Consider the following 24,744-nt stretch of genomic DNA (forward strand, 5'->3'; position numbering starts at 1 on the left):
ACTCAAGTATTTAATTTAGCTAGCAAGCTATTCATCCACATTAGCAAGCAAGCTACATGGACTTTGTGTTGGTGGACCCGTGCTGGTCGTTTGTTGACATTTGCAGACTCCATTTCTAAGCTAACGTTTGCTAGCGTTGCACAGTGTTGGTGGTGTAGGGGAGCTGAAAAGAGGCTCGGGCAAGGCACTCAGGAGCGCGAATAAACTTCACATTGTTCTGATTTTCCCAGTAAAACCACCCCTAGTCCATTACATAGAAACCGAGAAAGTCGGGGAGGGTCTCATTTTTTAAATGACGTGACAATCTTTTCCTACATTGGCAATAAAAAGCGATTAATACATGCAAATTGTTACATGTAGTACCTTTAAATAATGTTTCGAATGCAGTACTTTTACTTGAAGTAGAGTATTCTCTCAGTGTGGTATTACTACTTTTACTTCGTAAAGGATCTGAATAATTCCTCCACCACTGTTTGAAACACATGAACTGCTTTTTGATTTTCTAGTAATAAAGGGGAAGGGAAGACTCTAATTCTAATTCTGTTAGCAGCTGTTAACAATAATAATGATTATAATAATACAAAAAAGTGGTGAGAAGTTACATATGAATATTACATTAATTGTGTAGGCTTCTTAAATGTTACCATAACGTTGAAAGCTACATCAGGTGTTCGGGACCATTTCAGTCAATCAAGTCCGCATGTCCTGCATTCAAACACTAACCCTTATTTGAACATTATAACATGTTCATATCATTTCTTGGTAGCTATAAAGGAACAGAGACATTAACTCCCTCATGTCATCTAATAAACCATGATATATTAAGAATAATATTTATTTATTTAACAACCAAGAGCTTCTGTAGGTGAAAATATGAAGTTGTAAATGATGATAACATTTGAGGTCTTTCTTCTTTGGTACTAATGTAGAGGATAACGGAGCCAATCAATGAGCAACAACCACTGTCTCTTTTTGTATTGTGTATCAAAATTTTGCATTCAAATTATACAATATACAAACACAATTAAATTAATATATTGCCAACATTAACAATGGTGTATGCCATGTTGAATTTGAAAACTGTTTATTTATGAGGTCAGATTTTTTATGAACAGATTCATTTGTAAAGTTAACAGGAGTCAGTGATGCGTCTGATAGAGCTGAATCTCATTCCATCGTATCCCATCTCCCTGAAGCTCCTGTACTCTCCGGGCCTCAGGTACATCATCCTGCCTCTGTAGTTGGGCTGCTCGTACATCAGCCAGTGGCCGTCCATCACGTTGCAGGACTGGCAGTCGGACATGCGGTAGCGGTCCTGGATGTTGTCGCAGTCCTCCATCAGCTCACTCATCTGACCTCCAAAGTTCTCCATCTCGTAGATCCTTATTTTATAGGACCCTTTGTGCTGTTAAGAGGAAATGTAAATATATAGGCATTAGTCCTTTTGACGGAAACTCAGCTCCTGTTAGCAGTCATGTGAGTAGTAGTACTTTGTATTTCGTGATATCATCAATAGTGTCATACCATGGGGATCATACGACAGGACCTGATGCAGTCACCGAAACCCATCATACGCTGGTAGTCAGAGTACTCGCCCCTCCTCATGAAGTACTGGTTTCCCATGTAGTTGGGACGGTCGTAGACCATGAAGCAGCCGCTCTCCACCTTGCAGGAGTGGCACCTGCTCAGGTGGGAGGCCATGTCGGCGCAGTCGGTGCTGGTCTCATAGGAACGACCCTGGAAGTTCCTGTCCTCGTAAAAGATTATCTAGAATCCGAAGGAGCAGTCAAAGTTCAGTATGATGCATTACGATGGATGGTTACAAATGTCAACTCTAAACAGCTGTCATTATGGAATCATTATCTTAGTGTGGTAGTAGTGCCCAAAGGATGCATCCATGTAGCTTTTCTTGGCACGCATATGAATACAACAAAGCAAAGACAAGAACTGAATGTGTGCAAACATTGTAAGAGAAACAATTATAGAAAAGTAAAAGTAAAAGTAATAAGCTTACCTTGCCGTGCATGGTGGCTGATACTTTGAGTGATGCTTTAGCAATCCTATCCCGGATTTAAGCCTTTTTTATACCTAACGCGACATCCAAACAATCTATGGCACTATTGTGTAGAAGCCATGAGTCAGCATGAGCATGCAATGTCAGTCCCTGTGTTTGTGACTGCTGATGGGAAAGGGTTATTATGCATCCTCTCACAGGCTTTCATCATTCTAGATCAAATGGCTTCTGTATCTATCATTTACATTTTTGATTACTTTGAATGTCATCGTGATTTAACTTGTTCTAATGTGGAAGTAACACTGAAACAAAAAAATACAGGCAGTACATGTCTGAATCCTCTTTAAGGCACAGTGTGAGTCTTCAGTTCAAACTGTTCCCTCAAGTCACCACGAAGGTAAATGAAGTGCTCATACAAAGGTGCCTGTGCTATTCCAAAGGCGTGCACGAATTCTATGAAGGCTGCAGCAAATACCGGTTTGATTTATGGCAACCTTCACTTATACACTTATTTCATATGTAGGCTTTTTTTTGCAGCGGTGGAAGAAGTACTCAGATCGTTTACTTAATTAAAAGTAGCATTACCACAGTGTAGAAATACTATGTCACAAGTAAAAGCATTCTGCAGTTAAAGTACTAATTATGCAGCATGTCACTTTTCATAATAATGTGTGTTATGTTACTGGAGTATAGTCAGTGATAGACTGATGTACGTGTCACTTTAATGTTGCAGCTGGTAAATGGAGCCAATCCAAATTACTTTATATACTGCTGTGTAGCTTAATCCAAAATAATATATCTCATTTTATTTGTTGATAATATTTTGCTTAACCCCTAAAATCTACTATTAACTACCTCATAATTGTAGTTACGTGCAGTACTTGAGTAAATGTACTTAGTTACTTTCCACCACTGCTTATTTGCACACACACACACACACATACACAATATCATCATCAGCTGTTTGCATAATTATAATAGTTGACCTTACTTTGCACAATGCAGGCTTGCGGGTGGTAACAATTTGCAATGCAATTCAATATGCATTTTATACATTGCATCGTGGAATCATTTGAGAGCATTATGGGGAATGATCATCTTCAGTTAAGATTTCGACAGCACTACAGAAAGGCACACGCGGTAAACAGTGAACTAAATATCTAAATGTATTGTTTTTACTCTACTTTAGATGCAGACTCATACGTGATCGATTGATCTCGTATCTTGTATTGTATTTACTGGATTTTTTGGTGACTTCTTCAATGAGATTTTAATCACAATGAGATCTGGTTATCTGGTTAAGTAAATTACATATATATTATATATATATATATATACATATATATAAAAAAAATAGTGAATACTGAAGAGTATTGAACACAGCCAGGGCTGACAACTACGGCGGCTTTAGATGAAGAATTTATACATTTTATTCCAGTTATATATGCATTTCTTACAACTGCTTCATCAATTGTTACACCAGATGAATAATTTGTAATAAACATATTTAATCAACATATTTGATGCCTCTATAATTTCAATCTATTTTTCTTAGTTGTGATTTGTGTAAACTAATACATGATTTTTCTTACATTTACTGTTGCAGAATGTATGTTGTTCTTTTCTTGATTTGTTATCCAAGTGAAAAGTGACATTGTAGTGAAATTGTTTTCTGTAATGTTGTGAACATGCTTGCTTTGGACACCTCTTTATATTTTGGTACTCATTAGTAATCCTCATTGTTTATTCAGTGTATTTCATAAAGTCATTATTTTTGTAAACATGAAAGAACAGAGAAACAGCCACAGGCTCAAGTTTTTGTCTTATCTTTAATGTTTTATTTCAAAATGGAATTGTCTAGCACATGTCCATGATACGCTTCATGCTCATGAACCTCATGCCACTCATGCCCATCTCCCTGAAGCTCCTGTACTCTCCGGGCCTCATGTACATCATCCTGCCTCTGTAGTGGGCCTGCTCGTACATCAGCCAGTGGCCGTCCATCACGTTGCAGGACTGGCAGTCGGACATGCGGTAGCGGTCCTGGATGTTGTCGCAGTCATCCATCAGCTCATGCATCTGACCACCGAAGTTCTCCCTCTCGTAGATCCTCATCCTGAACTGGCCTCTGTGCTGTTTTTTTTAAAACATAATAAATTTAGGTAAATAAAATCAAATGTCTTAATATCAAGTTTTGTGGGGGTTTTGAACGTTGTAGAACCACAGTATGCACAGATTTTATACCTACCATGGGGATCATACGGCAAGACCTGATGCCACCACTCCATCCCATCATGCTCATGTAGTCAGCGTACTCGCCCCTCCTCATGAAGTACTGGTTTCCCATGTAGTTGGGACGGTCGTAGACCATGAAGCAGCCGCTCTCCACCCTGCAGGAGTGGCACCTGCTCAGGTAGGAGGACATGTCGGCGCAGTCGCTCATGCACTCATAGGAGCGACCCTGGAAGTTCCTGTCCTCGTAGAAGATGATCTGGAAAATGGGATGCGTTAAGTTTATTTTGGGTTGACAGCAAAAACATGGACATAATTGAATCTAGCAAGTCTACCATTTTATGCTGTGTAAATAACAATAATCATGATATGTGTAATTTGAGTTTAAAATGATTCTGAAGCTTACCTTGCCCATGCTCATGTCAGTGGTGGTCATACTTGGAAGTGAGCTGCTGCTGTTGCTATTGCTACTGCTGCACTGCTGTCCTGTGTGATTTAACCCTTGCTTTTATACCTGACCAAACCCTACAGAGTCAGTGGGCCCCCATTGTTTAAACCCCTGACCCAGCAACATGGTATAGAGCGCTGTACAGGCCTGTGTTACTGTGTCACATAACCACATGACTGGGCCCTCGAAGACCTTAGAAATTTTACCCAGCTGATCAGGTAACACAAAGCCTATTTTTTTTTCAATTCTAAGGTTGTTATTCCTGTTTCAATGTATTATCTATGTTATGCCAGAGGCAGTTCAATTAAAGTTGCATTAACTGTTTAAATTGTTTATTATATACGAAAGTATTAATAGTTGCTGTACTTCATGATGCACTATAAATAACATTTGATTTTTTACACTTTAGTGCATCACTGTTAATCTGATGTTGATTTTATTATGGAAGGAAATAACTCAAACTTACAAAACTGCAAAAAAAAGATTAAATACTTCGTAATTAACTTTATACTTAATAATTCATCAAACGAATTCAAAGACTAACAAAATACAGTAAGTCATAAAGCTCGACCTTAAATAATTTAATTATAGCAGTATGAATCTGCTCGGATGTGTGATTTGGTATTTAAGAATCAGCTGACAATGTTTATTTTATTTTTAATATGTTCTTTGTATGATTCCAATATTGGATATATTGGCTACCTCATGCATCCCTGTTCAGAAATGTCATATTTTGCATTTTCTCAATTGCTGTAGAATAAACATAATGAGCCGTGACCCCAGACTGCAGTAAATGTTTAACTGTAATTTTGTGTATGAGCTAAATAGTCAAGTTTCCATCCAAACGTAGTGCAAATTTTAATTCTAATCGAATATTCGGAAAAATCTGGAAGAAGAACACACAAAAATAATGCGTGTTTCCATCCACTCCTGTTATGCGAATATTGGAAGTTGGTTCATCAACATAAGCAGCAGGTGGTTCAGTGCTTCAGTCAGGTGCCATTAGACCATTGCAGAAGAAGATGACATTATTAAAAGAGTTCCAGTCCCACCTCAAATGGTGGAAGAAAATGTAGAACACACGATGGACATATGGCATTTATGTTTGTTTCCTCATCGCCGCATCTCTTCGTGGCGTTTAAGTCACATGCTCTCTGTATGTCGTGATGATTTTACCAAGCGTGTTTCCGCTGCACTTTCTCGGCTTTTATTTACTTTTCCCACCTCAATCAAGCATAAAAACTTTTTAGCAATATTTAAAACATTTTTCGAATCTTCTGTGTTTCGTCTCAGGTTTTTTAATGAGCAAATTGAAAAATGTGCATAAAAACAGGTCGATGGAAAGCCACCTAATGTTCTTCTGACATGTAAACACAATCAATTTAGCATACCGCAGGTTTACATTAGGGCCATCAGTTTTCTTTATTCTAAATGAGAAGCCTTGGTTTTCCCATCAGTTTATTATGGCAAATATCTCTAAATACTTTGATACTCAGATGAGCCTCAGCCGACGTTTCTACGGAGAAGGAGCCAATCTGAGACATGAATCAGAGCTAACGTATAGCAAATTCTCAATGCTACTCTGCACCATAATTGCTGAATTCATATAACATTTAAACATAATTTAAGTGAAGTGATTTTAACTGCGAACTATTTCAGGTCAGTACAAAGTAAACTTTAGCTTGCGCTTGCTCTTAGCGGTGCACGAAACAGAATGTTAAGCTCAGTGACTGGATTACTGAAGTGGTCCTTGGGAGTCGTAGATGTATAAACGGACAAATGGCTAGCGAGACAAGGCATGATTACGGTGATATTTCATGTCTAAAATTTTGCTATGTGGCATATAAACAACAAACCTTAGCTAACGTTAGCTCGTTCAAGTGGCTACCATTAGCTGCATCACGGGTTGACCGCAAAGTCCGAAGCGCCTTCCATGTTTCATACGCTGTACAGATGTTCACTCTGGGTAAATACTTAAACTGCGTGTTTGTTCAAGATTTTACGTGGAATGTATCTAACTGCTTAAATACAAATACTACTTGTACTTTACTTCTCATGCGACTTTATACTCCTATGTCACTACATTTTAGAGGGATAGATTGTACTTTCTACTCCACTTCAACAATTTGACAGCTTTACTAGTAACTTTACAAGTTCTGATTTTTGCACACAAAACATGAAAATGTACAAGTTCAGCTGAAACGATTGGCTGATTAATCGACTGGCAGAAAATGAGTTGGCATTTGTGATAATCGCTCATTTTTCTTGCAAAAATGCCAAACATTTCATTGTTCCAGCTTCTCAAATGTGAGGATTTGCTGCTTTTCCTTTTAATTATTTTAATAATTTTGGCTCATTTAAATTTTGAGGTTTTGACTGCAGACAAAACAAGCATTGTGAAGGCGTCACTTTGGGCTCTGGGTAATTGGGACAGCATTTCTCACAGATTTCTGAATTTTTACTAACCAAACAATCAATCAATTCATAAATGGAAAATATAATCAGCAGATTAATCCACAATGAAAATAATCATTATTTGCAGTCCTAAAAAATAGCTGAACTGAGCTTCACTTCAACTGACTAAAACAGTAAAATCCTGCTTTCACTTTAATGCATGAGTAACAATAATGCAAGGAGTGTTTTTGGTGTGGTATTAGTATTTTATTTAAATAAAGGATCTGAATACATGCCACTGGGAATATGTGAAACTAAATCGAATTCTTACTTTGCTTTGACAATTGAGTAGCCCAATTTTGGTTGTATTTGTCAATTTTGTATTATCCACCCGTAAAGTTCATGCATTGTTAAATATTATATCCTTCTTTGTTGTAAGCCTTTGTCTGTTGGGTCTAACAATAAAATGTAGAGCCAAATTTCTCATCAAATTTTAAACATTTTAGAATGAACATTTGCTTGCTAACGGCTACCTGCTGTCAAAAGAAATCTAATATATCAATTCTTATGACCCATTTATATTTTATGGTATAATGTGAAATATTTCATTGAGTCACAGTTGGGCAATAAGCTCGACAAAAGTCAGTAGTAGTGCAGCAATTGCTTTATTTAGTTGCATTTGATAGATTCAGTTAACATTTAGTGAAGATTTATTAGCAAGAGTCCATGATACGCCTCATGCTCATGAACCTCATGCCACTCATGCCCATCTCCCTGAAGCTCCTGTACTCTCCGGGCCTCATGTACATCATCCTGCCTCTGTAGTTGGCCTGCTCGTACATCAGCCAGTGGCCGTCCATCACGTTGCAGGACTGGCAGTCGGACATGCGGTAGCGGTCCTGGATGTTGTCGCAGTCGTCCATCAGCTCATGCATCTGACCACCGAAGTTCTCCCTCTCGTAGATCTTCATCCTGAACTGGCCTCTGTGCTGTAAATTGAAAAACAGTTTGAGAGTTAAGCGTGGAGTCATAAAAATGTCATTGTACAGTATTATGGGTCAGTGCACCTTGTACACAACAAATCATAATTATATTATACCTACCATGGGGATCATACGGCAAGACCTGATGCAGTCTCTCATTCCCATCATGCTCATGTAGTCAGCGTACTCGCCCCTCCTCATGAAGTACTGGTTTCCCATGTAGTTGGGACGGTCGTAGACCATGAAGCAGCCGCTCTCCACCCTGCAGGAGTGGCACCTGCTCAGGTAGGAGGTCATGTCAGAGCAGTCGCTCATGCACTCATAGGAGCGACCCTGGAAGTTCCTGTCCTCGTAGAAGATGATCTGAAAAAAATGAATGAAATTAATTATTTAGGATAAAAAGTGAAAATGTTGATCTCATTTTGTAAACAGTCATTTCTTCAACTTACAAAAAGACTTATTATATTATTATCATTATAAATACCTTGCCCCTCATGCTCATGCCGGTGTTGCTCATGTTGGCTGCAGATGTGCTGTTGCTCCTGAACTGCCTTCCTAGTTTAACCCCTTCTTTTTATACCTGACCAAACGTAACGAGTCAGTGCCCCCCCCCCCCCATCAGAGAACCCCTTAATCAGCAACTTACTATTGAAGCCTATAGAATGCAGAGGTTATGTCCATTTTTTCAGGGACTGGGGACCTCGCAGTCTTTAGAAAGGCCTTTTCTCTCATTATAGAAAGCATTCAATGCTTGTGACATATGAATAGGCTGGCCCATGTGACATTTGTATAACCTGTATCGTGCATATTTTTTCTATATTTCACTCTATATTGGCGTAATAACTTTGTTACACACATATATGCCTCAGAATCTGTTAGAATATGCTTCATGTGTATTGTGTGACACTTTATTTGGCTCATTATGGAAGTGTTAAGTTGATATTATAGAGACAATAGTGCTTGTAGTAACTTGCTCTTGGTAGTGGCATGTCAGCGAAAATGACTCCACGAATAGAAAACGAATTTGGGTTCCACACAGGAAATACAGAATATTTTAGTTCTTTAATGAGAAATTCGGAGGTAGAACAAATATTTCACCACCTTTACTTTACCTTATTGTACATTTTGAAGTCTAATCAACAACAACCTGTCCGTATTGTCCAAAGCTAAGGATTTTATTTCACTTGGAGTCATATAGGATACACATTATTAAACCATTTACAAATTTACAATCCAAAACACCAGAGCCCAACACAAAGTCCACGTAGCTCGCTTGCTAGCACGGACTAATTGCTAGCTAGCTAACATAACAAAATACTGTCTTGAGTGGATAACGTCAACTAATTCATCCAGACTGATAAACGTTGATAAAGCTGGCTGATAAATAGGCTAACTTTCCGTTTGCAAATCACTTTATTATCAGCCAATGATACCAAGCAACCAACGGCAGATTCATGCTAAGCTAAAATATGGGAACATTACAGATAGTAAGTAGGGATTTTTCTTCAGAGAATTTTATTTTTCACGTTACAATTTGTGGTTACGGCTGATACCTGGGCAGGATCAGCAAAGAGAAAAGAAAAGGATTGACCGAAGAAAAGAAAAAGCTGAAAGGGACGGTGAGGACGGGCGAAGACACAAGTCAACGTCGGTCGGTCATTCAACAAATGGAGAGGGTTACAGATTTTAAAGAATTCAATACCCATCCTGAATTGGCCCTCTTCCTCCTAGACAGGTATGTAATAAGTAATTATGAAATACATTGCAAGGTGTGGTTTTCCGTCAATATATGATTTTACGTTGGTGGCTTAAACAAAACTAGCTAACGTTAGCTGCATTTGTCGAGCAAAGCAAGCAACCGCCAAGCTTCCTGTGATTATGAGCATGATGAACAACATGCACCAGGCAATCGACGGTGGTTTGTATGAATTCGACAGGCTAGACCACTGAAGTGAGCACATCTTTTTATGACCACGCTTTGCCCTTCCAGTTTCTGTTGCATGTTTTGATTGCCAATACTGACTTTAGGTAACGTAAGCATCGCAAGGATAGGCTTTAAGTACTGTTAGCTTGACTTTAATAGTTAGCTACAAGGTAATTGCTACGGTCACATTGATAGCATATTGTATTTTTGTTGTTGCAAAGTAGACATGCAGAGTCTGCTAACCAGGTCAAGATCTTTACAAGGCGGATGAACACTACCAACTGACTGTCACTGCACTGTGGGCCAGGAAGACAAACACCAAGACTATGGAACGGCCGCCCAAAGAGCCAACCGCCTTGCCACTTGAGAAAGCAGCTTGACAATGCGCGCTGTACACAGGATTTCAATTTGCTTTAAATGGGAGTGAAATTAAATGAAGCGGCAAAACAAGTTTGGAATTTCCTGTCACCTCATCCAACATCAACCCAGTGCTTTTAAAGTAGTGTTCAGAGAGGGAGAGATAGTTTTAACAAGAAATGTAATTGTGTAAAGATTTCCCTGAAGGTGCTAGAATTCCTAAATTAAAAGGGTTTATGTCCTCTGGAGCGTGCATGTGCTCAGCAAATGTCATAGTAACCAGCCAATTATTTTATAACTTGTAACTTAAATGCAAATGTGGAAAAGGTTCATCCTCTTGTGTTGCATGATGGATTCCATGGTGATATCATAAGCCAGTGTTTTACATTATGGGCCGACATTTTTGTTTAGTCTAGAGCACCACTTTCTTCTGTACTTTCTGTTCATTCTTAAGTGTAAAATCTCATTTATTAAAGTGTGTTGGGTCAATTTCCTTCCTTAGAAATTCCCAATTAACTGAAAATGTTTGCTGTGCAGTATGAAACCTTGTGCTTGTGTTAAAATATTGTTTTGCAAATCTGTTATGGAGTAACTCTACCTCTACTGTCATTCATAGTCATCATTTATTTTATTTTATTTTTTACTACTACTCATTTTAGGGTCGTAGGGGTGACCACAAAAAGATTTGTGCCAAAAAAGTGCCAAAGGGATGGTTATTACTATTGTTAACCTTGTACTCAGATATTTGTAGTTTGCGGAGCTTTAGAAACCAGCAAATGTGCAACATATGTCATTCTGTGTATGTACTGTATGTACCAAGTACTGTATTCCTGCTATCACTGATTTTTCTGTATTGTTTCACATATTTAAAACATTCAAAAAAACATAAAAACATGCCAAGTATGTCCATGATGTGCGCTAAAAATCACTGGAAAGCCCTAGTCACATGATACAGGAATGGCTGCCCAATCATGTGCTAAGTTAATATTAAATGACGCAACAGATAGAATCATTTTTGTCAAAAACGTTTTATTATTTTGGCATATTTAGACATATTCTATACAAGTGTTTTTACATGTCCATGATACGCCTCATGCTCATGAACCTGGTGCCACTCATGCCCATGTCCCTGAAGCTCCTGTACTCTCCGGGCCTCATGTACATCATCCTGCCTCTGTAGTTGGCCTGCTCGTACATCAGCCAGTGGCCGTCCATCACGTTGCAGGACTGGCAGTCGGACATGCGATAGCGGTCCTGGATGTTGTCGCAGTCGTCCATCAGCTCATGCATCTGACCACCGAAGTTCTCCCTCTCGTAGATCCTCATCCTGAACTGGCCTCTGTGCTGTTTTTTTTTTTTTTTTGTTAAGAGTAAAAACAAATTAATGTCTTAATATCAAGTTTTGTGGGGGTTGTTACCCGGAGTAGAACCACAGTATGATGGACGGTGTTTTATACCTACCATGGGGATCATGCGGCAAGACCTGATGCAGTCTCTCATTCCCATCATGCTCATGTAGTCAGCGTACTCGCCCCTCCTCATGAAGTACTGGTTTCCCATGTAGTTGGGACGGTCGTAGACCATGAAGCAGCCGCTCTCCACCCTGCAGGAGTGGCACCTGCTCAGGTAGGAGGACATGTCAGAGCAGTCGCTCATGCACTCATAGGAGCGACCCTGGAAATTCCTGTCCTCGTAGAAGATGATCTGGAAAAGGACAAAATACAAGGAATATGAATTAAAGCTAAAAGATAATATTGATATACTTGATAATCAAAAGTAGTTGGTGAGGTGAGTGTGCTTACCTTGCCCATGGTCATGGTTGTTGTGTTAGTTCTTCAGAGAACGGTTGCTGCAACACTGATGCTGGTCCTGTTTTAACTGTTACTTTTATACCTGACCAAACCCAGAGAATCTGTGGCTCCCATTGTGTAAACTCCTGACCCAGCAACATGGTATAGAGGCCTATAGAGGGCTGAGAGGCATTTGTCATTTTCCATGTGACTGGATCCCCTAGAAATCTTTAGAATGGATTTTTCCATAGGGAGGTCAATACAACGAGCATTTATTTTGAAGTTACAATACAGAGTAACCAACAATAGTCTCTTTTACACATTACAAAACACACTGTATGGCCCACTGATTGACATGAGTAAACTTTTGTGTGACGACAATAGTCTGACATGTACCAGTATTTAATGCATATCTATAAGAACAAAACTTGTTTATCCAACTGTTTGTAGAGCCACGCAGCTATAAGGACATGTAAGTGTTTATTAATGTACAGTATTTGTCAACAACTATAACGTCTATTAGGACATAATTGTGTTTTACTGTATTGTCATCCATTACCTGTTTATAAACCAGTCTCTGCTTGTGGTTGCCCACAGGAGTTACAGTTGTTGATAAATACATGAATAAACGCTTACATCTGCTTACAACTATATTATAGTGTGTTATAAACTGTTTATTAAGTGTTTATAAATGTATGTGTATACTGCATATAAATGCTAAATGGGGGGACTTAAAGTAGAGAGTCTATTTTGAGGAAATGTGTATAAAGTGATCCGCAACACAAAAGATATTTTGCATTGATTCTATGGTTTGAAAAATTCAGTGTGAAAACAACATCGATTCAAGATGAGCGGGGAACAAGCTAATAAAGACTGTAGTCTACATGTGATACTGTTTCAGTGTGGAATAAGTTCATTTTTCACCTTCAAGCTACTTGAAGGACCCTGGATCAGGGTTTGTAATTTTAGGGTTTGTACATCAAATGTAGTTTGTAACTGTCAAACATTGAAATCTCTGTGTGATTTCTGTGGAAGACATGGAAATAAAGGAGCGGTTCTTGCATTGTAGAATACGGCTCATCAGCCTTGTCCTAGTATTATTTAAAATGATTCTTTCTAACATAATTGTTTGTTTGAGTGTTAACTATAGCAAATATATTTGAAAAAGCCACACAAAGATGAGATATTAGCTTCATTGTAAGTATTTTTTAAACAATGTGTTTTGCCTTTACAAGAGAAAAGGTTTAGAGAATTATCCAAAAATCCCCAAATCAAATTTAAAAAAAAAACGGTACAGTTGCTAACATGACTGAAGACTCAGTTACCATCTGGGACGAGCTTCAGGGCCCATTGCCACTTCTGATTAGGACTTTTGTTACATAACCTATAACCCAATTAGATAATGTAGTTCCTTAATTTTAGGCTGCACCTAGCTTGCCCTTGTAAGTTGGTAATTACGTAAGTTAGTAAGCTAGTTAGCCAGGCGTGCTCACCCATTAAGCAGCTTACACAGCAGTGTCATTTGTTCATTGCACTTGATTCTTGTGCATTAATGCATTCCATAAAATGTTACAGTAATGTGATAACTTTTATTATGGTAGTATAAGGGATCACAATTTATAATTCAGTAATTATACTATAGTTACTAATAACGTTCTGTTACTTACACATTTTGGACAGCTGATTCGGAGTTGGATGGGTGTGTTGATATCAATTTTGTCTCTTTGCATTCAGAGAAACATAGGGACGGGAGACAAATAGTTCTACCAAACAAGGAGGAAATACTAACCCAATATAAAAACATAAACAATGCAACACTGATTTGGCTGGCTTTGTGTCAATCAATCAATGTGTCGTTGTCAAGGCTGTTGCTAGGCAGGAGGTTTAGCCTACTCCTTCCTTCGTAAAGGACCCAGCGAAAATGCTGCGTTTATGGCGTCCATGGTGTTGAAAGGTGTGCTCGGTAGGTGTGATAAGCACTGAAATAATTGTCCCCCGTCCTGATGAAAACGCCTATGGTGCGTGCATAAGCGCATACATGTCCAGTTAAGGGTCCTGGTTTCGGGGGGTTTAAAATACGGTCAGCCTACAGTGACTCCAAAGTTGCCTTACGTGTTATGTCTTCTTAGTTAGATAGCCACTGGTAAGACACTTAGTATCACCAAGGCTTTGTTTAGAGTTGGAGGGTGTGTAAACCCTGGAGTGAGTAAAAAAGCATTTGAAAATGGGACCCTATACAAAATTACTAGCATTGCCTCCATCACTTCCACTCTTTCACTCTAACCCTCAATCTACCTAATATATTATAGTTGAAAATGTCAAAATGTCTTAGATCTTAGGTCGTTCCTATTTGTTCTCATGGTGTATGTAAAGAATTTTGCTGGTAAGCAGTTGGCATGAATAAAGTTGCCAATAATGAGGTAAACGTATGTAAAAGTAATCCCTGTCTTCTCTGACTGCTCTGAGCGCTCCGTTTCAGTTTTTTCAACCGCCGCGTCCATCTGATGTCACGCAGACGAGATGTTTATGTTTATGTCAATGTTGCTTAGTAACATTAGGTTTACAGTTTGCCTTTGGAAGTTCTTCCAAAGACTTCTGGCTGGCCAATCAGTAGAAAGTGGGCTTGTAGGGAGGGGAGCCTTAAAGAGACAGGAGCTCAAACGGCTTGTTCTAGAACTGAAACTGAGGGGCTGCATGAAGGGCCAGTTTGAGATAAATCAGGACTTTGTTGAACTGTGAATCATGCAAATCACAAAATGAAAATATAGAGCTGGAAATTAGCATAACAGGGACCCTTTAACAATTGTCTGACCAAGTCAGATTGCTGGTATGACTTTTATGGAAAAGCGGCTCAGTGGTTTAATCCTCCGTTGGAATTCTGCCAAGTCCTCACACTTTGTTTTGGTTTGATGACAGAAGCTGATGGGTGTACGCACACACAGTTCATGTGAGATATTTTTTTTTATTCTGCCATTTGATGCACAATTGATTTTTGTACATATGCATATAGATGTTTAAATAGTATGTATGTGTATGTGTATATCTTTATCCTTTATGTTTGGCTACAGCACAAATGACAAAATGTTTTTTCATCACTTTCTTCTGTACTTTGTGTTCATTCTTTAGGGTAAAGTCTGTTTTAAAGTGTGTTGGGTCAATTTGCTTCCTTAGAAAGTCCCAATTAACTGAAAATGTTTGCTGTGCAGCACGACATAAAGTCCTGTAGTGAGACGTTTAGTGTGACACAGAAAGATGATTTAATTGCCTTTCAAATGTACTATCATCTATCAACTTAATGCTTTAATGTTTGTAATTAGAGAACATTTGCTTTTCAGAAAAGCTACATTCATTAAATTAAATACCATGACACCAAATTTTAGAAAGTTATATCATTTATTGAAGTCAAAATGTACAATTAGCACATGTCCATGATACGCCTCATGCTCATGAACCTGGTGCCACTCATGCCCATGTCCCTGAAGCTCCTGTACTCTCCGGGCCTCATGTACATCATCCTGCCTCTGTAGTTGGCCTGCTCGTACATCAGCCAGTGGCCGTCCATCACGTTGCAGGACTGGCAGTCGGACATGCGGTAGCGGTCCTGGATGTTGTCGCAGTCGTCCATCAGCTCATGCATCTGACCACCGAAGTTCTCCCTCTCGTAGATCCTCATCCTGAACTGGCCTCTGTGCTGTTTTCGAGAAACAAGAGAGTTATGTTGTGTTTTTTTTTCCAGAGTTAAAAAGGTATTATTACTCAAAGATCAATTTTTTTGGTGTGTTTTATACCTACCATGGGGATCATACGACAAGACCTGATACCACCGCTCATTCCCATCATGCTCATGTAGTCGGAGTACTCGCCCCTCCTCATGAAGTACTGGTTTCCCATGTAGTTGGGACGGTCGTAGACCATGAAGCAGCCGCTCTCCACCCTGCAGGAGTGGCACCTGCTCAGGTAGGAGGACATGTCGGCGCAGTCGCTCATGCACTCATAGGAGCGACCCTGGAAGTTCTTGTCCTCGTAGAAGATGATCTGGAAAAAAAAGCATTGAAGGGTTTAATGACTAAAGTCATATTTACACTGTCCCCTTACATATTTTTAGGAAAAGGAATGTTTATTTAATAATGTTTTCCTACCTTGCCCATGATGATTGCGGTGGTTTCCCAGATCTCCCGGAGAACTGTGTTTGAACTGATACCCTGCCTGTCTGAACAAGTTACATTTATACCTGGCCAGAAACAAAGACTGCGTGCCCCTCTATTGTTCAAAGTCCTGACCCAGCAACCTAGTATAGAAGCCTATAGAGTTTTGAGTTGCTTACCCATATACCAACAGGGTCACAACCTCTAAACAGAATTTTCCTTTACAAGAATAGAGCTTTTTTTTTTTTTTTCAAAAAAAGTGGTTTAGCAGTGTAATTGGTTATATATGAGAGTCTAAAATTGTTGCTGGAAGCTGCACAATACAACTGTTATGTGGCAATAGTCAAGAGCCACAATTACTTTATAGCTTGATCTCACTTTTTGATTCCCCCATAACAATAGGAGCCAACAAGCTTACATTTTTACCAAAGCTAAATGTTCAGTGGACAAAAGGCTTCGCATATAAAACCTCAACAGTCAACATTTGTGGGCAAGTGTGTCATTTTATTGCCATCTGAAATGGGTTTGTAGTCACCCCTGAAAGCTGGCAATATCAACTATCAACTGTCAACTAACACAGTGCGCTGCCCTTGAGTTGGTGTTAGTGAAGGAAAAAAAATTAATATGGAGGGTCGTGATTATTGGTTATGGGTTTAGGTCCCTGTAGGATTTCTTTGCATTTGATGCCTTCAGCGTGACATTTAGAGAAAAGCTGAAATCCTTCAACTGGAATTATGCTTCTCCAGGTTGCATGTAGACGAATGTTCGGAGGGGTCATACGATACGTCAGCGTCTATGTGGCTGTTTCTTGAATTCATTTCAGTATATTTGTAGGGAAAAGTGTATCACATGAACCAATGCCACATATCACAGCATTTATAACCTAAGCTACCCTGTATCCTGCTATTCCTATAATGCAAGTCAATGGTGTTTACATGAGGCCCTCATTGTCTTTCATACTCCATGCCTCATACTCCTACACCAGGTTTCTGTCATAAATTTGTGCTTTTAAGCCCCAACTGAGATAACGCCACAGAAGACATCATACAGCAGTTTTGACATGCTGAGTATTACTGCCCACACCCAGTAAACTGACATTACAAAATGAACTTTGTAAATCACCTAGCTAATGCTGAATGTGTTCAAACTACTTGTTAAGTTACGTAAAGCCAAACTCATCTCCATCATTGTCTCAGAAGCCACATTTTAAGAGCCAAATACTGCAAATATAAAGAAGTCAAATAAGAAAAAGGTAGAAAAGGGATAGAATGTGATCCTATTAACATGACACAAGACACAAATACAATAATCAAAAATGGTTATTGATTTACCAACTAGAACCGATGAAGTATTTGTCTATACATTTTCTGGGAAAAAAAGACGTACTCTATAAGGTGAAGTGTGCGCAGGAGAAACAATCATCTAAACCAGGGGTATTCAACTAAAAGTCGAAGAGGTCCAGTTAGAGAAAATGTCCTCAAGCAACGGTCCGGAACATCCTAATGTCTAACTTGCGTTGTGATTTAGTGTGATATATATATTGAAGTAGCCTAGTCGTTTCGTATCAACATCTGCATGTCATCAACAACTGACTGTCAAATCAAATAAAGAAAGTACAATTCAAAAACATTTTGACAATATTTATTGTCACTTAACATTGAGCTATACAGATATATAATACTGTAGATATGTATAATGTTCCTCTCTCATTAAGTAAAAGAAGGGCTGCTTTATTTTGTCACAAGGCTCTTCCTTTTTGTTTTCCCTCAAGTAAGGTTTCAGCTACTGCACTCATGCACTCCTTGACAACCCCTCCATCAGCAAATGGTTTTTTGTGTTGACCCAAAATCCAAGCAGCTCTGAGGGAACATTCATTAGCACGTTGTTGGGCAGTGAACGAATGGGTCGGGGTCCTGTTCTGTTTTCGCTGTCCACTTTTCTCTTCTTAGAGAGCCACGTCCAGTTATTTTTCTCTGTTGTCTCTTACTCGTCTCTTCGTCTGTGTTTCTCTCCCTGTCTCTGGCTCGCTCGTCTTATCATCTGTCACCTCTCACCTCTCTCGTCTGTCTGTATTCAGAGTCGCCTGGAGTGCACAGATTTGATTGGCTGAGTAGCATCACGTGGGCTGGCTTAACTCGTATGCAATTGCTCTGTGAGTTTCCTGATCCGCTAAACCAGCGCCGCAAAGACTAGAAAAGCTTCGCCGGTTAAAATAGAAGCGCCCCGTCAAAATGTATAATCCCTTAATAATTTATTGATTATAGGTCCGGGTCCGTATAGGAAGGCGTGACCTATGATCTAAACTGTAATCTGTGTGGGAATCTGAACAAATAAGACAAAAAACATTTCAATGAAATACCATGAAATTGCAAACGGGAAGTGTTTACCAACTATTTCTTCTTAGACTGATAACAGTTAAATGCATGAAAGTCTACGACATGTCGGGATACGCCTCATGATCATTTACACCCTCCGATGTCCATCTCATACCCACTGACCCCTCGTTCTGCCTCAAAGCAACCAGTGAAACACATTTTCAAAACAGACCAGTGGGTATTTTGTGGAATTTATAGAAAATGTATTTGCAAGACCTGCTCAGAGTAGTGGCGATGTTCTTAACGAGAAATTACAACGTAATTGTGTGAACATTTCCCCGGCCACGGTGCTAGAATTTCTAAATTCAAAGAGTTCATGAGCATGAATGTGTCCTCTTGTGTTGCATGATTGTGCTCAGTAAATTTGTCAGCCAATTTGAATATTTTGTGCGGGCTGATGGTCCGCAAAGGTCGGGGGCCAACAAAAGCGTTTGGATTCATACTCTGGACAATATAAATAAAGTGTTGGTGAGGTGCAATTCTGAACTAACAATGGCACTACAGTAAAGGTCAAGGTCATCAAAATCACTGGACGCATCCTTTGGGCCAAAGCAGTGCTATTCTCCCCAAAACAGTAAGATCTTTAAAAGCATTATTTTGTGTATTCCATGATGATATCATATCTTTATCCTTTATGTTTGGCTACAGCACAAATGACAAAATGTTTTTTCATCACTTTCTTCTGTACTTTGTGTTCATTCTTTAGGGTAAAGTCTGTTTTAAAGTGTGTTGGGTCAATTTGCTTCCTTAGAAAGTCCCAATTAACTGAAAATGTTTGCTGTGCAGCACGAAACGAACCTAGTGCTTGTGTTCAATAATTGTTTCGCAAATCTGTTATGGAGTAACTCCATCACATGTTACTACTCATTTTAAGCTACACTTTATATAAATAATGTATAAATCAAATGTATGGGTGACTTCAAATTGCAAATAAGTTTGTAGTTATTAGTAGTTCCTACTTAATCTTGTACTTGGTAGTTTTAGAAACCATCAAATGTGTATGTACTGCGTACTTTTCTGTATTGTTTCACATATTTATAGGTCATTTATACAATTATATAAAGACATGACAAGCATCACTGGAAAGCCCTAGTCACATGATACAGGAATGGCTGCCCAATCATTAATATTAAATGACGCAACAGATAGAATCATTTTGTCAAAAAAGTTTTATTATTTTGGCATATTTAGACATATTCTATACAAGTGTTTTTACATGTCAGTGATACGCCTCATGCTCATGAACCTCATGCCACTCATGCCCATCTCCCTGAAGCTCCTGTACTCTCCGGGCCTCATGTACATCATCCTGCCTCTGTAGTGGGGCTGCTCGTACATCAGCCAGTGGCCGTCCATCACGTTGCAGGACTGGCAGTCGGACATGCGGTAGCGGTCCTGGATGTTGTCGCAGTCGTCCATCAGCTCACTCATCTGACCTCCGAAGTTCTCCCTCTCGTAGATCCTCATCCTGAACTGGCCTCTGTGCTGTTTTTTTGAAAACAAATTGTTTTAATATCACGTTTTTTTGGGGGGGGGGGGGGTAGGGTCACCCATAGAAAAACCACAGTATGATGGACGCTGTTTTATACCTACCATGGGGATCATGCGGCAAGACCTGATGCAGTCTCTCATTCCCATCATGCTCATGTAGTCAGCGTACTCGCCCCTCCTCATGAAGTACTGGTTTCCCATGTAGTTGGGACGGTCGTAGACCATGCAACAGCCGCTCTCCACCCTGCAGGAGTGGCACCTGCTCAGGTAGGAGGTCAGCTCAGGGCAGTCGCTGCTGGTCTCATAGTGGCGACCCTGGAAGTTCCTGTCCTCGTAGAAGATGATCTGAAAGCACAACAATCCTTCATTAGTACCATTTTCAGTGAGATTTTAATGAGTAATAATTTAAGCTTTTTAAAATGGACTTTGGATTTGGATGGAGCACTCCCAGTACCTACCTTGCCCATGGTCATGATTGTTTGGTTGTTCCTCGGGACTGAGCTGTGGCTGCTGTGTATTCCTGTCGCTGGTAACTGTTACTTTTATACTTGCTCAATGTGAAAAAAGTATGTAGGGCTTCTATTGTGCAAATCCCTGACCCAGCAACATGCCATAGAAGCCTACTGAGCAGTCAGGGCGCTAAAGGGTTATTATCTAGCACTATACCACTCTGGTGGAAATGCATGTACTGTACACATGCAGTATTGTTGTCTAACATAAAGAAAATAAAGAGAAGCTTCCAACCGTAATAGGACAGCCATCTCTATCTCCCGGCGCATTCAACATTTCACTCACTAAATGATAAAGAAAATACTCTCTTAGATGGAATTCAATATACATTTATGTAAACAAATCGCAAAACAAAAGCAAGTTGAGTGTTATATAATTATCAACAACAAACTCAATAGGTACAAATGAGGAATTTCCAAGAAGGCTGGAGTGAGAATGGACATTTACATATGGATTGTGTTATTTATATATGGTTTGTGTTATATATATCTATATATCTATATATAGATATATAGAAATATATATTGATTTTACTTTTTTATCTTTATTAATTGTTATCTGTATTTTATTTCCCTTCTCATTTTAGAGAGGCTTAATGTTTAATAATCCCACCAAAGTTGCAGTTTTATATGCAGAACTTTTATGGTTGTGATCATTGAGTCCAGTTCTCTGAGTGCACTGCAGTTAATACAGTAGTTTGAGTTGCCGTCACCAAACCGAACGTCAACTTTACATGTGGCAGATCAGAAAACCCGTTATGTGAATCTTTTTGGTAACAGCCATCTTATTGATATTGATTGAATTAGGGCTACACCAAACTTTGGATATTACGTATGGGTGCTTGTGCGTAGTCATTCCCACTTGCCCTCAGTTAATTCTGTTCTCCTTCTAAACACGAGGAGGTGCTAGCTATCAGGTGTTACACAACATCAACTTTCTTTTAACTAAAGATCCAAAAGATGTTTGGTGTCAGTGTACATGAGCTGCGATTACGAATCAAATGCGGATGCTGGAGGGTGAAGTTTACTAAGAGATGTTTCCATCACTCACGCGTATAAATGTAAGTCCACGTATACACTGGTACTGCAACAAATGAATCACCTAACTTTACCCTCTTTTCGGAGTTTTCTTCTAAGGCAGTGTCCATTCATGTTGTGGGTAAATGTAAAATGATTGAATACACTCCAACAGACATTAGGAGCAGGAGCTAGTTTGTTATTCTTCATTTGGATCCTCATAGATAATTACAAACACCTGCCCTGATTGTACCCCGTTGTTACTTCACTCGTTACAATAAAGTTTATTGAAGGAATCAGATTGCAACTCTTTACTTTTTTCTTTTTTCTTTTTTTTTTCTGAAACTGACTTTAATTCCAAAGACTCAGCACATCTTCAGCACAGTCTTATCAAGTGAATGTCCTTCCTCAGCACAAGCCTCAGGCTGCCTCCTCAATGGTGCATTCATAGACTTCAGGGGGGGGGGGAAACAACTCTTTTGTATTGCATTATTCTAAATATACATTTATATAATGGTCCATTATACAAATATGGTTCACTACCTCTTTTGTTTTGGTTTATTTAGCATATTCTGTGTAACTTCATAAATAAGTTAAAAGGTTTTGTATGCAGGCATGTTGAAAGTTCACTAAATCGTACTGTGGGGTGATGAAGTACAGCAGCTAGTTAATGCACTTTTGGTTAATTATGTTTGGTGTGACGATCGGCCTTATTCACAGTAGACAAGTTGACAGGTCATGACAGCAAAAAACGCAGGGAAATTGATGACAAAATAATGAATGGTGGCTCTGTTCCAGTTTTTTTATTTCGCCCTGTTCATACAGGCCATGAAGACATCCCGTCCAACTGTGACATACTTCCAGTGTCCTCCCTCCAAAATGTATCTGCAGTTAATATGAAGCTTCAGCAGTCTTGAGTTAATCAGCTCAGCCAGTTATCTCCCACTTTTTTTTAAAAACTTTTTTTTCTGAACTCTATTTACTGTGGCAGCAAGCGCAATATCAGAGCCTTGCAGCCATCGTTAGCATCGACGTTAGCATTGTTGCAATAACGTGTGCTGCGAAAAGAATGATGTTCTTTATACCACGAGTGTTACTGGAATTGTGACACTTTAAGACCAAGCAGTGACATGCTAATAAAACACCTGCATGTCCTCCCCCAGCCTTATTTCTATTTATTGACTGTATTTACACTCAAATAGAGTATATTGTGTGATGTATTTAATTGCGGTCATTTCAGGAACCATCAGGTAAATCATGCAAAGTCTCACAGCTACCATTTCCATCCTTTGAAATTCATTTTTAATGTCACGTGCATCATATATGACATAACACATTTCGCAGGTAGAAGATGAAGAAGTCTTGACCGGCTGTGGGACACAGTTATTAAAATAGCAGCTTTCACTACAGCCCAAACTGTCCTTTCACATATGGGAGCAGTGATGCTGATGATTCATGCAGTTTTCCCTCTAATTTTGAGATAGTGCCCAAAATGTCGTCCCAGCTCAGTGGTTGATGTTTTGAAACCCAACATGAATGATAAATTGATAAATTCTTTATTCATATTTATTCATTACATTTTCAAGTCTCGAGCCTGTTCACTTCTCTAACAGGAGTCCATGATACGTCGGATGGACCCGATCCTCATGTCCATGGGGCCCATTCCCATGTCTCTCATGCTCCTGTACTCTCCGGGCCTCAGGTACATCATCCTGCCTCTGTAGTTGGGCTGCTCGTACATCAGCCAGTGGCCGTCCATCACGTTGCAGGACTGGCAGTCGGACATGCGGTAGCGGTCCATGATGTTGTCGCAGTCCTCCATCAGCTCGTGACTCTGGCCCTGGAAGTTCTCCCTCTCGTAGATCTTCATCCTGAAAGGACCTCTGTGCTGTAAAATGACACATGAAGAGACAGTCAACGGTTTCTTCTGTTCTGCGTTTGAGAGTTTATGTTTATATCTTTGACCTCACACGCATACAGAGCTAGAGTCAGCACAGAGCTTCATACCATGGGGATCATGCGGCAGGAGCGGATGCAGTCACTCATGGTCATCCCCATCAGGCGCTGGTTGTCGGGGTACTCTCCCCTCCTCGCCAGCATCTGGTGGCCCATGAAGTTTGGGCGTTCGTAGACCATGAAGCAGCCGCTCTCCACCCTGCAGGAGTTGCAGCGGCTCAGGTAGGAGGTCAACTCAGCACAGTCGCTGCTGGTCTCATAAGAGCGACCCTGGAAGTTCTTGTCCTCGTAGAAAATGATCTGAAAAGAAAACAGTGACATTTCAAAATGATAGCACATGGTCGGAAATGTTACGTTGAAACTATTTAAATTACTGCATAAACATGGTCTCTTACTCTGCCCATTTTGGTGTTCAATCCTAACCCCTGATTGTACTGGTACTTTGCCCATCCAAACTCTCTGTCACTTTTATACCCCATCATGATAGCTAAATGATCTATGGAGCCATTGTTTTGAATATCTTACTCAGCAGTGTAGCATACAGGGCCATCATGTTTGTTAAATCAGTCTGTAAATGGTTATTATTCCAGACTGTATGCAGCTGGTAAAGTGCCAACTGCAGTGGCTGTACGATGGGGTTCAGGTGGGTGACAGCAGCAAATGCATCAGATGTGGGACTCTTTGTGCTGCCAGAGTTTGGTCTGCGGCGACAAGCACTTTGTTACCTTCCCATCACCAGTCCTTCATCTGGATACGGGAAATGATGCATTTGTCTTACGACTGACTTGAGCTCAACGCTTCACTGACAAGAAGAATAATGAAAAATGTGCTTTTTAAATACGCTGATGTAAAGTCGGCTGGATGAGAAAACTGAAGTGGTGGAATGTACTTTACATTTCTACTCCACTACATTTGCTTAACACCCACATCCACTTTACAAATGAAGATTTTACATATAAAACGTAGTTTGCTTATGAAATATGATGTTTTCATAGATGAAACAACCCAGCAGTGTATGAAATAAAATGAGCTCCACTTCGACCAGCTGCAACAGTAAAACGCTACGTACACATGAATGCATCATTAAAGATGATCCACTAATATAATAT

At 39.5% G+C, this 24,744-nt stretch overlaps 7 protein-coding genes across 10 annotated transcripts; all 7 read right to left on the reverse strand.

Annotated features, from left to right (window-relative positions):
- Positions 1–1,129: 1,129 nt before the first annotated feature.
- LOC139292184 (gamma-crystallin M3-like) lies at positions 1,130–2,026 on the reverse strand. Its single transcript, XM_070914394.1, has 3 exons — positions 2,015–2,026; positions 1,525–1,767; positions 1,130–1,405 (listed from the first exon to the last, which is right to left on the reverse strand). The coding sequence occupies exons 1-3, from the start codon at positions 2,024–2,026 to the stop codon at positions 1,130–1,132; spliced, it is 531 nt and encodes a 176-aa protein (XP_070770495.1).
- A 1,845-nt stretch (positions 2,027–3,871) lies between these two features.
- LOC139292186 (gamma-crystallin M3-like) lies at positions 3,872–4,691 on the reverse strand. Its single transcript, XM_070914397.1, has 3 exons — positions 4,653–4,691; positions 4,263–4,505; positions 3,872–4,147 (listed from the first exon to the last, which is right to left on the reverse strand). Exons 1-3 carry the CDS (start codon positions 4,680–4,682, stop codon positions 3,872–3,874), a joined length of 549 nt encoding a protein of 182 aa, XP_070770498.1. The 5' UTR covers positions 4,683–4,691.
- Positions 4,692–7,801: 3,110 nt separating this feature from the next.
- LOC139292273 (gamma-crystallin M3-like) lies at positions 7,802–9,265 on the reverse strand. 2 transcript variants are annotated; one of them, XM_070914544.1, is made up of 3 exons: positions 9,239–9,265; positions 8,192–8,434; positions 7,802–8,077 (listed from the first exon to the last, which is right to left on the reverse strand). In XM_070914544.1, the coding sequence occupies exons 1-3, from the start codon at positions 9,263–9,265 to the stop codon at positions 7,802–7,804; spliced, it is 546 nt and encodes a 181-aa protein (XP_070770645.1). The 2 variants fall into 2 exon arrangements, with proteins under 2 accessions (XP_070770645.1, XP_070770643.1); XM_070914542.1 differs by lacking the exon at positions 9,239–9,265 and adding an exon at positions 8,556–8,588.
- A 2,158-nt stretch (positions 9,266–11,423) lies between these two features.
- Positions 11,424–12,169, reverse strand: LOC139292274 (gamma-crystallin M3-like). Its single transcript, XM_070914545.1, has 3 exons — positions 12,155–12,169; positions 11,814–12,056; positions 11,424–11,696 (listed from the first exon to the last, which is right to left on the reverse strand). Exons 1-3 carry the CDS (start codon positions 12,167–12,169, stop codon positions 11,424–11,426), a joined length of 531 nt encoding a protein of 176 aa, XP_070770646.1.
- A 3,388-nt stretch (positions 12,170–15,557) lies between these two features.
- On the reverse strand, positions 15,558–16,290 carry LOC139292189 (gamma-crystallin M3-like). Its single transcript, XM_070914401.1, has 3 exons — positions 16,282–16,290; positions 15,935–16,177; positions 15,558–15,833 (listed from the first exon to the last, which is right to left on the reverse strand). The coding sequence occupies exons 1-3, from the start codon at positions 16,288–16,290 to the stop codon at positions 15,558–15,560; spliced, it is 528 nt and encodes a 175-aa protein (XP_070770502.1).
- A 3,584-nt stretch (positions 16,291–19,874) lies between these two features.
- Positions 19,875–20,626, reverse strand: LOC139292188 (gamma-crystallin M3-like). The gene is made up of 3 exons (XM_070914400.1): positions 20,612–20,626; positions 20,256–20,498; positions 19,875–20,147 (listed from the first exon to the last, which is right to left on the reverse strand). The coding sequence occupies exons 1-3, from the start codon at positions 20,624–20,626 to the stop codon at positions 19,875–19,877; spliced, it is 531 nt and encodes a 176-aa protein (XP_070770501.1).
- A 2,659-nt stretch (positions 20,627–23,285) lies between these two features.
- LOC139292179 (gamma-crystallin M3-like) lies at positions 23,286–24,085 on the reverse strand. 3 transcript variants are annotated; one of them, XM_070914385.1, is made up of 3 exons: positions 24,077–24,085; positions 23,687–23,935; positions 23,286–23,567 (listed from the first exon to the last, which is right to left on the reverse strand). In XM_070914385.1, the coding sequence occupies exons 1-3, from the start codon at positions 24,083–24,085 to the stop codon at positions 23,286–23,288; spliced, it is 540 nt and encodes a 179-aa protein (XP_070770486.1). The 3 variants fall into 3 exon arrangements, with proteins under 3 accessions (XP_070770486.1, XP_070770487.1, XP_070770485.1); XM_070914386.1 differs by lacking the exon at positions 24,077–24,085 and adding an exon at positions 24,031–24,039; XM_070914384.1 differs by lacking the exon at positions 24,077–24,085 and having other exon boundaries at positions 23,687–23,956.
- Between the last annotated feature and the right edge of the window lie 659 nt (positions 24,086–24,744).

This window comes from Enoplosus armatus, chromosome 11 (assembly GCF_043641665.1).
Source record: "Enoplosus armatus isolate fEnoArm2 chromosome 11, fEnoArm2.hap1, whole genome shotgun sequence".
NCBI classification, from domain to species: domain Eukaryota; kingdom Metazoa; phylum Chordata; class Actinopteri; order Centrarchiformes; family Enoplosidae; genus Enoplosus; species Enoplosus armatus.